The following is a 14,766-nucleotide window of genomic DNA, read 5'->3' on the forward strand; positions in this document are numbered from 1 at the left end:
GGCACTTACAGAAATGACAGAGGGTATCTGCATAGGACCAGGCAGGAGCCCATTGGTAAGGTGCATCATCACGGGGTAGTGGCCAGTGGGAGAGCTACAGAAAAGAAGAAGAAAAAGAGGTAGAGGGTTACCGGTGGAACAAAAACATCTATTTAAAAAGCTTCATCCTGCCCTGTGATAGGGTAGGTGGAATTGACACCATATTGGACACAMCTATCCAATCCTTTCAGATGTACAGAAGTGGCCTAGGGGGTAGGTATAGAGTTAGAGATCTATTCTTTGTATCTGTCCCATAATGGTGACTATGACAGCACGGGTAGATCCATTGAAGCCATCTCCATTATGAAGTAGTCCATTTTATTTTTGTGTTTGAAAAAAGCAGAAAGCTTATAATGATGATTTACCGACACCTGCAGTGCTGGAGTCCTGAACCAAATCCTGTGTGTCATTAATATATTGTGGCCATGGCGGTGATACTGCTTAAAGCCATTTACAAAYCAGGTAACCCAATTTGAAGGAGAAGCCAATACTCTGATCATTGGCTAATCCCACCCAACCCATAGGAATGCCCACAAAAGCTGACTACTTTAATATGGTGGAAGCCCCCAATKGYAATGCAAAAACAGGTCAAATCCAACTACATCTCTCGTAACTACATTGCCTTCAGAAATGATTCACATCCCTTGACTTTTCCCACATTTTGTTGTGTTACAGCCTGAATTTAAAATGGATTAAAACGTTTAAAAAATTGTCATGGGCCTACACACAATGCCACATAATGTCGAAGTGGAATTATGTTTTTAGAAATTTTTACAAATTGATTAAAAATGAAAAGATGAAATGTCCCCTTTGATATGGCAAGCCTAAATAAGATCAGGATCAGGTGTAAAAATGTGCTTTACAAGTCACATAATAAGTTGCATGGACTCACTGTGTGTACAATAATACTGTTTAACATTATTTTTGAATGACTACCTCATCTCTGTACCCACACATACAGATAATTGCAAGGTCCCTCAGTCGAGCAGTGAGGTTTTCCAATGCCTCGCAAAGAAGGGCACCTATTGGTAGATGGGTAAAAAATAAATAAAAAGCAGACATTGAACATCCCTTTTAGCATGGTGAAGTGATTAATTACACTTTGGATGGTGTACACCCAGTCACTACAAAGATACAGACGTCCTTCCTAACTCAGTTTAGGGCTGTCCCCGACTCCAAAAAAAATAAAAAGTYGGGGACAGAGTCGTCTGTTCTTTCAACTAATCTAAATAAACATATTTTTCCATATATAGACACATCCTATGTGTTTTAATCAAATCAACTATATGCACTGAGCTTGTCTGATGCTTTAAGCACACTGTTTGATGAAATAATTAAGACACACAAATTACTAGAGGGAGTCCGACCGCAATTGATTTGATTGTGCCGGGCCTGGCTCAGACTTGCTGTGCTGTGTTGAAAAAAAAAAGGACAGCGAGTGACTGTGTGACTAGCACCCATTGTCTCTCTCTCTCCTCCCTGCTGCAGCGATCACCACAGAACATCAATGTGCATCGCACTGTCCGTGTTGCTGAAGCTGCAACATAATTACAGCCATTTCTGACTGAAAAGTTGTTACCTAAATCCCTAATTTGTTTAGGAGATAAACATTCCCTATTCCCTCAACCCTTGCTCTCTTTACGTGACATGCATCGCATGCACTGACCTTAAATCACATCAWTAAATTGGTCATAAACTCTGAACACAGTAACATGTGACAGCAAAATGGATGCAGAGGACGTGACAAACTGGAAATGGGAGAATGTTTACTGGTTGCTCAGGAGGTAAAGGGGAAGTTAGTTGTGGAAAATACTGCAGATCAAGAAAAATAAAAGGAGCAAGCGCTGTGTGCATATTATGTTGCCAAACAGGTGCTGTTAGATTACAATATCATTGTTCTGACCGTTTGGAACAATGTAAACATTAAATCAATTTTAAGCGTACTAGAGAGTCTTGTAATAAAGGCTTTACAAAATAAAGCATCACAACGAACACTAACAGTCATATTCATTCGTGAATACATTTTCCGAATTGGAGCGGTTTAGGCCTATTTATTGTTTATGCTAATTATTCAACGGCCACTTTATTTTAAAACAAATGCTTGATTGCATTTCAAATCATGAATGACTCGTATGCTGTGTAATGACATGAACAAATAAATGATAGATTGATGCAGTAGCCTATATAAGTATTGAAATATAGTCCTAAGTAAGTTACGGTGTTAAGACTAAACAGGATGTGCTCTTAGGCTTACAGCTCGATGGTGGTTATACAAGGCTGCTATACCCTGCCTACTAAAGATAATGACATGACTTACTTTTATAATAATGATGATAATAATAATAATCATAATAAAAAATAATAATAGGAAGGAGATCAAGGAAAAAGGAGGGTTATTATTATTAGAAATTACATTTTTCCTGACAATTTGGAACAGTGGAAACAATAAATAAATTATACCAGAGAGGCTGGTCTAACGAAGAAAAGTGTAAAGCCTTGATTACAGCAAAGCAAAGACTAAAAACAGCCAAACTTGTGGAATTGTTTATCCAACATGTGGTTGCGTGAGGGTTGATGCTCACGGTATCAGTAGGCTATAAAACAAACACTTAAAAAGGTTACAGAAGCAGGAACTGTCATTTCAGTAGATATAAACAGCAAAAATAGAAAATTCCCTTTTCAGGACCCTGTCTTTCAAAGATAATTCGTAAAAATCCAAATAACTTCACAGATCTTCATTGTAAAGGGTTTAAACACTGTTTCCCATAAAATGTTCAATGAACCATGAACAATTAAATGAACATGCACCTGTGGAACGGTCGTGAAGACACTAACTGCTTACAGACGGTAGGCAATTAAGGTCACAGTTATGAAAACTTAGGACACTAAAGAGGCCTTTCTACTGACTCTTTGAAAAACACCAAAAGAAAGATGCCCAGGGTCCCTGCCCTCATCTGTGTGAACGTGCCTTAGGCATGCTGCAAGGAGGCATGAGGACTGCAGACGTGGCCAGGGCAATAAATTGCAATGTCCGTACTGTGAGACGCCTAAGACAGCGCTACAGGGAGACAGGACGGACAGCTGATCATCCTCGCTGTGGCAGACCACGTGTAACAACACCTGCACAGGATCGGTACATCCGAACATCACACCTGCGGGACAGGTACAGGATGGCAACAACAACTGTCCGAGTTACACCAGGAATGCACAATCCCTCCATCTGTGCTCAGACTGTCCGCGATAGGCTGAGAGGGGCTGGACTGAGGGCTTTAGGCCTGTTGTAAGACAGGTCCTCACCAGACATCACCGGCAACAACGTCGCCTATCAGCACAAACCCACCGTCGCTGGACCAGACAGGACTGGCAAAAAGTGCTCTTCACTGACGAGTCGCGGTTTTGTCTCACCAGGGGTGATGGTCGATATTCGAGTTTATCGTTGAAGGAATGAGCGTTACACCGAGGCCTGTACTCTGGAGCGGGATCGATTTGGAGGTGGAGAGTCCGTCATGGTCTGGGGCGGTGTGTCACAGCATCATCGGACTGAGCTTGTTGTCATTGCAGGCAATCTCAACGCTGTGCGTTACAGGGAAGACATCCTCCTGCCTCATGTGGTACCCTTCCTGCAGGCTCATCCTGACATGACCCTCCAGCATGACAATGCCACCAGCCATACTGCTCGTTCTGTGCATGATTTACTGCAAGACAGGAATGTCAGTGTGTCTGCCATGGCCAGCGAAGAGCCTGTATCTCAATCCATTGAGCACGTCTGGACCTGTTGGATCAGAGGGTGAGGCTAGGGCCATTCCCCCCCAGAAATGTCCGGGAACTTGCAGTGCCTTGGTGGAAGAGTGGGGTAACATCTCACAGCAAGAACTGGCAAATCTGGTGCAGTCCATGAGGAGGAGATGCACTGCAGTACTTAATGCAGCTGGTGACCACACCAGATACTGACTGTTACATTATTCCATTTCTGTTAGTCACATGTCTGTGGAACTTGTTCAGTTTATGTCTCAATTGTTGAATCTTATGTTCATACAAATATTTACACATGTTAAGTTTGCTGAAAATAAACGCACTTGACAGTGACAGGACGTTTATTTYTTTGCTGAGTTTATATGGTTGATTTATAAAGCCAGGCACATTTAACAGTTAGGTTATTGATTATAGACCTAATTAAGTTGGGGTTTCCGCTCTCCTGACATTTCTGAGACAATTAAGGTAAGGACTGTTTCCTCGTCTCCTAACTCTGCTGCTGCTTTCACCACCTTGTTCTCAACACCAATATGCTGGTTAACTTTGCTGTTATGCACATAGCAACATGGTCTAGGAAAGGGCGCCAATTCAAAAGCACACTTAAGTGCTTCAGAACCACGACAGCCATGCTTGCAGCTTTACAGCAAAGRAAATGGCTTGTCTCTAGCCTAAGCGGTTGTAAAAAGGATTGATGTAGGATTCAGCATATAAAAGCCATCTTTAACTAGAGCTCCAGGCCCCACGGAGGACAGCTTGGGTCCAGATCTGAGCAGTCTTCAAATCTAGAACCAGGCTTGTGCAGGACCAGTCACTCACCCCAGCAGGGTGCGGTTGGAGGGTGGGGTGGGTGTGATGACGGAGGTGGGTGAAGGCATGGTGGGCTGCAGGGCGTCAAAGCCTAAGTGGAGGGGCAGAGAGCCTGGTCTGGGACGCATAGGGAGGGCACCGTGCCTCATGATGGTGGGGGTGGGGGCAGAACTCAGCACTGATCTCGGGGGAGTGTCCTGAGAGAAGACAGGAGAGATTCTTAGTTCAACAACAGATGTTTAGTAGTGTTAGGTTCACATTTTTCAGAGTAAATAACGGACACTACAGAAGCTTAACCAAGTTTAATTCTTCCCAAAGGGTCGACACAGCTGTATTCAGACAAAAAGAAAATTCTCAACATCACAGGTATATATATATATACAGTATATCCCACTTTAGACACTCCTCCTTCTCTCCAATCCTTACATCTTATGGTTCCACAGGAAGAGGGTAATAGGATAATAAACCATTATAACTCCCTTCAGGGGATCTGACCTGACCTCCTGACCTCAACCCCTCCCTCGCCTAATCCACAGATGTCCATCTGCTTCCCCTATAGCAATCCTGTGATCTCCTCCCGTCCACACAGCACATTCCACAGCCACTCTGTCTTTCTACAGATCTCACTCCTTTATATACTCTGCTCTGATCTATCATGTCTTTAATTTCTCAATGTTCAAAGTTTAGAATCCAACAGTAGAAGGCCAATTCTAGGTTTAATACAGCCTCTTTCCCAATGCATTATGGATTGTTTCTTGATAGCTCATAGACATAGTAAAGATCCTGTCAGACGCTCCCCATCAACAAACCACAGTGCCCACCCATCCTGGTCTCGCACACCTACCGTTCCTCTGGCCCTTCTCGGTCCCCTACCTTTGGGTGTGACTTTAGGGACATGACTGGCATGTCAACCCATAACTCTAATCCTAACCAGAACCAACTTGGTAAATCAACATGGGTTTGCTGGTCAGTCATGTCCCCTAAGTTTTGACCCCTACCTTTCCTCGTCTCACCATGGCATCCCTGCTGCTGTCTGACATGCTGGAGAAGGAATCAGGACTTCCTGGTGGGGAAGAGTCAACCTCCACAGGCTCCTCCTCCTTCACCTTCATGGCTTCTGCTGATGGTGTCTGCAGGCTCATGTGTAGGGCCACCTCTCTGTGGGGGGCAGGCAGCTGGAGGGGAGGGGAGGGAGACAGACACTATAAAGCACAGCAGAGATAGGATGGGGCTATGTGACCGACTGGATTTCGCTCCTGGTCTTCTGTGTGCAACACCACTGTGTTCTGAACAAAAGCCTAGACCTACTGCCAGTCTTTAGGTCTCAGATACAGAACCTAAATCAGGCAAACAAGGTCTGTGGAACCACCTCAGTTCTACAATATAATAATATTATGCCATTTAGTAGAAGCTTTATCCAAAGCAGTCTTGTGTGCATACATTTTATATATGGGTGGTCTCGGGAATCAAACCCACTATCCTGGCGTTGGAAACGCCATGCTCTACCAACTAAGCTACATTTACATTTACATTTAAGTCATTTAGCAGACGCTCTTATCCAGAGCGACATACAAATTGGTGCATTCACCTTATGATATCCAGTGGAACAACCACTTTACAATAGTGCATCTAACTCTTTTAAGGGGGGGGGGTTAGAAGGATTACTTTATCCTATCCTAGGTATTCCTTAAAGAGGTGGTGTTTCAGGTGTTTCCGGAAGGTGGTGATTGACTCCGCTGAGCTACAGGAGGACCAAGTGATTTCTACTCACAGGGTTCTTGGCCCGCTTGTCGTCGTCCTCCTGGGCCTTCCTGAACTCCTCAGCGAAGGAGCTAGCCAGCTCGTTGAACAGCCCGACCTCCTCACAGTTCTTCAGGAAGCGAGTGGGAGTAGGGGTCTGGTCTGGAACAGGAGGAAGAGAAACAGAGAGAAATGTCTATTTTAGAAAATATCACCTTTTCTCAAAGTCCTTGGATTAATGTTTTATTCCGACACTTTGATTTAAACATCAAATTAATCCAATATTCAACTAATCTCAGCAAAAAAGAAACATCCTCTCACTGTCAATTTTCAGCAAACTTAACATGTGTAAATATTTGTATGAACATAACAAGATTCAACAACTGAGACATAAACTGAACAAGTTCCACAGACATGTGACTAACAGAAATTTAATAATGTGTCCCTAAACAAAGGGGGGGTCAAAACCAAAAGTAACAGTCAGTATCTGGTGTGGCCACCAGCTGCATTAAGTATGGCATTGCATCTCCTCCTCATGGACTGCACCAGATTTGCCAGTTCTTGCTGTGAGATGTTACCCCACTCTTCCACCAAGGCACCTGCAAGTTCCCGGACATTTCTGGGGGGGGAATGGACCCTAAGGCCCTCACCCTCCGATCCAAACAGGTCCCAGACGTGCTCAATGGGATTGAGATCCAGGCTCTTTGCTGGCCATGGCAGAACACTGACATTCCTGTCTTGCAGGAAATCACCACAGAACGAGCAGTATGACTGGTGGCATTGTCATGCTGGAGGGTCATTTCAGGATGAGCCTGCAGGAAGGGTACCTCATGAGGAGGAGGATGTCTTCCCTGTAACGCACAGTGTTGAGATTGCCTGCAATGACAACAAGCTCAGTCCGATGAGCTGCTGGACACACCGCCCAGACGTACCTGTCCCGTAGGTGTGATGTCGGATGTACCAATCCTGTGCAGGTGTTGTTACACGTGGTCTGCCACTGCAAGGACGATCAGCTGTCCGTCTGTGTCTCCCTGTAGCGCTGTCTTAGGCGTCTCACAGGACGGACATTGCAATTTATTGCCCTGGAAACATCTGCAGCTCATGCCTCCTTGCAGATGCCTAAGGCACGTTCACGCAGATGAGCAGGGACCCTGGACTCTTCTTTTGGTGTTTTTCAGAGTCAGTAGAAGGCTCTAGTGTCCTAAGTTTTCATAACTGTGACCTTAATTGCCTACCGTCTGTAAGCTGTTAGTGTCTTCACGACCATTCCACAGGGCATGTTCATTAATTGTTTATGTTTCATTGAACAAGTATGGAAACAGTGTTCAAAACCCTTTACAATGAATATCTGTGAAGTTATTTGGATTTTTACGAATATCTTTGAAAGACAGGGTCCTGAAGTTTACTAATAGGTCAACACTAAAGGTCTTCAAGAGAAGTCAAACTTAACAGGTGTGGACATCAGTGATCCTATATCTGGATAAATGTTCTGGTAATCACGACTGACATGTGGGTACTCAACAACTGACAAAAGTAACAAATAAAGAGGTGCCAGAACAGAGTAATAAAGTGAAATTTTTTAGACTCACTAGGAGAACCAGTACCTTGGATAATGACAGAGTCTGTCCTGGCAGGGCCAAACTTTAGACTCATCTCATGCTTTGTGTTTGTGCACAGCCAGGTGTCCTCGTTGGTAAACCTCTGGAGAGAGGGAGAAGGGTGGGAGGGAGAGGAAGGGAGAGATAAGAGGAAAGGAGAGAGGGGGGGGAGGGTGGGGGAGGGAAGGGAGAAGGGAGGAATGCGTCACCACACAACACACGCACGTCACGTTAGGCCAACACCGTCCTCAGTAGCAAGTCACCTTAACCTCATACCAGATGTCACTTTCAGAATCCAATCACATTGGTGATCTGCTATCGATGGATAACACATACTGTATTCATTTTGGGTGTTGCCACATACACTGCAAAGCAATATCCCTATGCACAATACATAGGATTTGTGTAATGCAGCCCTTCTTAGACTCTTTTAGCCGTAAGCGACACCGGCCAAAAGTCTAGGAAATGGCATTATCGACCGAACGCTACACATCAAAGTGGCACCAAAAATGTCCTCGGTTCGGTACTCCTGCCTTTGCATAACACACTTCTGACTTCAATCAGTCCTTGCCGGCATGTCTCCTACTCTTCAGTGCTGATGCGTACTCTGTCGTCAGTCTAGCTGCTCGTTATACTGGTGAAGTGCCAGTCTCTCTCTACTCGGTCTGGTGACTGCTGTCTCTCTCTAGTCTCAGCTCAGCTAGGTTCTTTCATCTCCCGTGCGTACACGACTCTTCAGGCGTGGAGCAGAGCTTCAATGGCAGGACAAATGAAGGGATCGCTAGAACCAGGCCACTCACGTATATAGTGATAGTCAAAAGTGAAATAAAGACTTCAAAAGGAGGAATGAGGGCAAGGCACATTAGAGCGTTGAGTTAGAGGAGACTAGGTAGTCTGTGAGCAAGCGCGCTTGGTGTATGCGGTTAGGCTGAAGAGATGGACTAGACCTAGAGAGGAAGGACTATTTGGGTGTAACAGACGGTGATGACATGTGCGTAGGTGGTTGAACATCGCTTCTGCGTAGCATTGAAGTTCTGGACGGTGGATCACCATTCTGAGTAAGACCACATACTTGTGCGCTAGGCTACTTGTTCAGTTGGCCATACGATATTACAAATGATAGCCTGACTGCACCTCCATAGCCCTGCCTGCCACCTACCCTTAACCGGTGCGCGACCACAGCGTCCTCCTGAACCTGCCACGGCATACCCTAACCCTAGATGTGGCAGGCTAGGTACGCTGCCCTGAAGCCTGCGCGACCTGCGCACGCGTTTAAGGACCGCTAAGCCTGCCACTATCCAACCAGCGCTGCCACCTCCTTGAACACCTAGCCTGTTAGCAGCGTCTCCCTAGCCCTAGCGACGTTGCGCCCAGGCCTCACGGGTGCATAGAGTCCTAAGGTGGCAGCGTCGCTCAGGCGTATAGGTTGCACCAACAGTGGCCAGGTAGTTAGGGAAGCCTCCAACTTCCCTAACCCGGTGGGCAGGCTAGGGATAGGGTAGGCAGGCTAGGGTTAGGGAGGTGGCAGGCTAGCGCTAGGGAGTGGCCACGCTTGCAACGATTAGTCTCGACGCTTAACCCCTGGGCTCTGGCGGCATATGCCTCCTAGAGGAGCGTGGCAAGCCTGTTCAGAGGACCGGTCTGCGCGTACTAGTGCCGCTCCTAAGGACGCTGTGCAGGTCAGGGAGGTGGCAGCGCTAAAGGCCTGGCCATAGGGCCGTGCTAGGCTACGGCGTTACCGCATTGCCATGCTAAGTGCTGTCTACGGTGACCCTAGCTGTTGATGCCACCCGTCCCTGAACCCTAGACCTGCCATCTCCTAAACCTAGCCTGCCACCTCCCTAACACCTAAGCCTGCCACTTCCCGTGATAGCGTCTACCAGCTGCCAACCGCCCATGCCTGCCAGCCCTATCCGTATACTCAGTGGACGCATTGACGTCAAGGGACCTCCCTGGCCTGCCACCCTCCCTTAGCCGCCCACCCTCCTAGCCTGCCACCTCCCTAGCCTGCCATCTTGGCTCCGCCCTACCCTAGAGGCCCTGTCCACACGTTGCCCTAACCGCCTGGCATAGCCTGCAGCGACATCCCGTAACCCTAGGCCTGCCATCTCCCTAGGATTGCCTGCACAGCCGCCCTCCTAACCGCTATTACAGGCCGCCACCGCCGGAGACCGCCACCGCCCAAACCCGAGGTCCGGCGCGCACGACCTTCCGCCTAGCGGATAACCGGCCCACGCCGCCAGCCCAGCCCTCCACCTCCCACCTACTCCCCTCCCGACCCAGCCTGCCACCCCATTAACCCTAAGGCCTGCCCCACGCTACCTAGCCTGCACACCGCGGTGCCAGGTAGATGAACGGTAGGCGGCCAGGGAAGGCCTCATCTAGGGCTAGGGAGTGGTGCAGCAGGCTAGGGGGGTGGCGGCTAGGGTTAGGGATAAAGTGGCAGGCTAGGGTTAGGAAGGGAGGCTAGGAGGTTAGGGAGATGGCAGGCTAGGGGTAGGGAGGTGCAGGCTAGGGTTAGGGAGATGGGCAGGCTAGGGGTTAGGGAGGTGGCAGGCTAGGGAGGTGGCAGGCTAGGGTTAGGGAGGTGGCAGGCTAGGGTTAGGGAGATGGCAGGCTATGGGGTAGGGTAGATGGCAGGCTAGGGTTGGGAAGTGGAGGCTAGGGTTAGGGAGTGGGCGGTAGTTAGGGAGGTGGCAGGCTAGGGTTAGGGAGGTGGCAGGCTAGGGTTAGGGAGGTGTGCAGGCTAGGGTTAGGAAGTGGCAGGCTAGGTTAGGGAAGGGTGGCGGGTAGGGAGCGTGCCTTTCTTCTAGGTGTTAGGGAGTGGCAGGGTTAGGGGTTGAGGGTGGGCAGGTTAGGGAAGGTGGCAGGCTAGGGCTAGGGAGGTGGCAGTCAGGGCTATCATTTGTAAGACGTCTATGGCCAACTGAAACAAGTAGCCTAGCGCACAAGTATGTGTTTATCGAAGGATTCGTCCTTCTCTGCAAGAGCATGTCAACCAACCACGCACACCAAGCTGTTTACACAATAGTCTTCCTCTGTCAGTCTTTCAGCCAAGCACACCAAGGTGCTACAATAGTCTTCCTCTGTTTGTTCTCTTCCCTTTTTGAAGTTGCTTTAATTTAGTTTTTTGCACTATATAGGGTGCGATTTAGGATCCTTCATCTTCTTCTGCAATAAGTCTGCATGAAGTCGTGAGAGGGAGGAGAGACAGCAGAGAGAGAGAGACAGCCAGAGAGAGGAGAGAGAGAGAGAGAGAGAGAGAGAGAGAAGAAGCAGAGAGAGAGAGAGGACAGCAGAGAGAGAGAGAGAGAGAGAGGAGAGAGAGAGTGAGAGAGAGAGAGAGGAGAGAGAGACAGACAGAGAGAGACAGAGAGAGACAGAGAGAGAGAGAACCAAGTGAAAACACTGTCAGGAGCATATTTGTAGCCAGTACCAGCTAGCGGCAGTATCACCAATACACGTCTCACAGGCTGATAGTAATCTTTCCTATGACCAAGATGACTGGGTCGGGCTAGGGGAAACCATCTCAAATTAATCTCCCTTATTGTACATATCTACTAGAGGTCTTCACGAATCAACCTGTACCCGACTATCCGAGTCCCGATCAGGGACCCGAGGAAGTTCGGATCCAGAATTCTAAATACTGTCACGGGTCTGGAGAATATGTTACTTTAACGGACCTGTCAGGAAGGGCCCGTACAGATCCCAACGTGACTCCTGCAGTAGAGAGAGAAATTGTATAATATATGCTGCTACTCTTCCTTTCCACCAGAGTGGAGTCTGTAGCTTGTAGTTGTTGTTGGCCAATCATAAGTTATAATAGAGCCGCCACATGAGATATCTAATCAGTGGTAGATGGAATTAAAAGATGAAGGAGGGGGGGCCTCCCGGGTGGCGCAGTGGTCTAAGGCACTGCATCGCAGTGCTACCAGAGATTCTGCGTTCGAGCCCAGGCTCTGTCGCAGCCCGCCGCGACCGCTAGGCCCATGGGGGGGCGCAACAATGGCGCCCGGGTTAGGGACGGTTTGGCCGGCAGGGATATCATTGTCTCATCGTGCACTAGCGACTCCTGTGGCGGGCCGGGCGCAGTGCACGCTGACCAGGTCGCTCGGTGTACAGCGTTTCCTCCGACACATTGGTGCGGCTGGCTTCCGGGTTGGATGTGCGTTGTGTCAAGAAGCAGTGCGGCTTGGGTTGGGTTGTGTTTCGGAGGACGCATGGCTCTCGACCTTCGCCTCTCCCGAGTCCGTACGGGAGTTGCAGCGATGAGACAAGACAGTAACTACTACCAATTAGATACCACGAAATTGGGGAGAAAAAGGTGGTAAAATAATAAATAAAAAAAGATAAAGGAGAAGGGTAGGCTACAACAACCAACAGGTAGGCTGCTACTTAATATTCTGAATGCGCTTTCTAAGGAACGGGTCTAGTTGTCCTTGGGTCTGTTCGGAACGGGTCTAGTTGTCCTCGGGTCTGTTCGGAACGGGTCTAGTTGTCCTTTAGTCTGTTCAGAACGGGTCTAGTTGTCCTCGGGTCTGTTCAGAACGGGTCTAGTTGTCCTCGGGTCTGTTCGGAACGGGTCTAGTTGTCCTTGAGTCTGTTCGGAACGGGTCTAGTTGTCCTCGGGTCTGTTCAGAACGGGTCTAGTTGTCCTCGGGTCTGTTCGGAACGGGTCTAGTTGTCCTTGGGTCTGTTCGGAACGGGACTCTATATTAAATCAAATAATTTATGCATATCGGGTCTGGGTGGGAAAGACTGTCCACAAGCTGTCCACAGTAAAACACGTGGTAAAGCCTGCCGATACAATGCATTATGATGCTGTTATAAGCATGTTAAAACCTTTTTAATGTTTCCTAATGAGGCTTATAAGTCATGTCATCAGTAGACAAAAAGGGAAGAAGCAGAGATATCCCTATGAGCAAAAGATATTGAAAAGGAAGTTGAAAAGACATTTAACTCGTCTTCACTGGGATTTTACTGTAATGTAAATGTACTGTAATGTAACATTGTACCAGGCTTTAAAACATCTAATCCATCCTAACACCTTTGGACAACAATAGACATTTAGTGCCAAGCTGAGTCACTATGGATCTCTAACCTCTTCAGTCTGCAGGCTGGAGAAGAGAGACAGAAACAGGTTGAAAAATGTCTCATCTGTGCTGCCTGCTGCCTGTGACTCACTGGCTGGCTGGCTGGCTGGCTGGGAGACAACACCTGGCCAGCATTGTATCACAACACCGCTCGGCTAGAGGTATTTCTCAGTGATCAGTGTATTGTCCATCTGGGCTCTCATAGAGAAACAGAAGCTTCAGCTAGCCTACTATATATCAGTTGTGTGTGTGTGTGTGTGTGTGTGTGTGTGTGTGTGTGTGTGTGTGTGTGTGTGTGTGTGGCCTGAATGGCAGTGTGTTGTGTTGTCCTTGTGGGCTCTTACAAAGAAAACGACTTGCATTAGATACAGCCGCATTGTTTCACAACAGCGCTAGCTGGCACTATCAGACAGTGTGATCAGTGTTTGCTGCCTGGTTGAACGGCAGTGTGTGTAGTGTTATCGTCCATGTGTGCGCTCAATAACAGAAGTGGAACAGACCTAGTGTGATCACAGATGTGTTTGTACTCTCTTGCCAACTCAGTGTCACAGCAAACATGATAGTTTCACAAGGAGTTGGCAAGAGAACAGAAACAGACTGACAATAGAAACATGTTGTCCATGTGGACACTGTCAGTGGCAGCAGAGCTAAATGAATGTCTCCTCTCTACTGATGTTCCACTCCACTGCAATGGGAAATGTCCTTATTTCAGAATGAGTACAGTGTTTCTCCTAGAATTTCTTTCAGCAGCGGTTTCAAAACTAGCGCAGGGGAGGGGGGCCCTCCTCTCAGCTGCAGAGACAATTTTGCTGTTTTAAAGCTAATTTCCTGCAATTCTATCAATTTTGCCATGGGGCTGAGAGAAAATATGCAGTTTTAAAGTAACTGTCCAGTGAAAATGGGACATTTAAAAAGTTGATATTCCGTTAACTCATTCCTATATAATGTTGACGACTCGTCCTATGCTCTTATTTGTGGCCAAAGCATAAATTGGAGGGGGGGGGGGAATCTAACTTGTATCTTCAAAAATACTTGCTATTTCCTCATTAAGTATGATGTCATACTCCTGAGGATGATCTGGCCAATCGACGGTCTACTTGTATTAAGATTTTAAATTACCAGTATACGCCCACACATTCTATTGTTGGGTTATGCCGACACCAGACAAGCTGAATTAAGCTTCTTAATAATTTTTTGAAAGGAAAACTATTTCACTCATATTCCAAGTAATTATAGGTCATATTTCATAAGAATCTGGAAACACTGGACAGTTACTTTAAAGCTAATTTCCTGCAATTCTACACATTTTGCCATGGCTTATGCCGTGTTCTTATGCCATCTGAGTGACTCAAACATTATAACAAAATCAATGGGGGACCCATGTCATGACATTTTGGGAATTTTAGATTCTCCCTGACTGTCTATTTTTTTTCTGGTGGTTGTTAGTTGTCAAAAAATATATACAAATCCATTATCTTTTCTACATACTTTATATCTGGTTTTAGTCGTTTAACTTTACACTGAAAATGTTTTACCATCCCAAATTATTATTCATGAATATAGGGGAAACACTGGAGTTCAGTACCACCAACACCATCGGTTTCAACTTTCCAGTCAACGGAGGACTCGGACTCAAAATAAAGAGTTATTCCAGTCAACGGAGGACTCGGACTCAAAATAGAGAGTTATTCCAGTCAACGGAGGACTCGGACTCAAAATAGAGAGTTATTCCAGTC

At 46.9% G+C, this 14,766-nt stretch overlaps 1 protein-coding gene across 7 annotated transcripts in view; it reads right to left on the reverse strand.

Moving 5' to 3' along the window:
- Positions 1 to 14,766, reverse strand: part of LOC111966837 (cyclic AMP-dependent transcription factor ATF-7) — a 58,383-nt gene that overhangs the window by 11,341 nt on the left and 32,276 nt on the right. For 2 of the 7 annotated variants that reach the window (XM_070444594.1, XM_070444593.1), the window contains 5 exons: positions 7,944 to 8,040; positions 6,371 to 6,501; positions 5,613 to 5,774; positions 4,609 to 4,796; positions 10 to 94 (listed from right to left, as the gene is read on the reverse strand). In XM_070444594.1, coding sequence (XP_070300695.1) covers positions 10 to 94; positions 4,609 to 4,796; positions 5,613 to 5,774; positions 6,371 to 6,501; positions 7,944 to 8,040 — 663 coding nt within the window. Of the gene's footprint in view, positions 1 to 9; positions 95 to 4,608; positions 4,797 to 5,597; positions 5,775 to 6,370; positions 6,502 to 7,928; positions 8,041 to 14,766 lie in introns of all 7 variants that reach the window. The other 5 variants (XM_023991791.2, XM_070444592.1, XM_023991790.2 and 2 more) reach the window with 3 other exon arrangements.

This window comes from Salvelinus sp. IW2-2015, linkage group LG7, assembly GCF_002910315.2.
Source record: "Salvelinus sp. IW2-2015 linkage group LG7, ASM291031v2, whole genome shotgun sequence".
NCBI classification, from domain to species: domain Eukaryota; kingdom Metazoa; phylum Chordata; class Actinopteri; order Salmoniformes; family Salmonidae; genus Salvelinus; species Salvelinus sp. IW2-2015.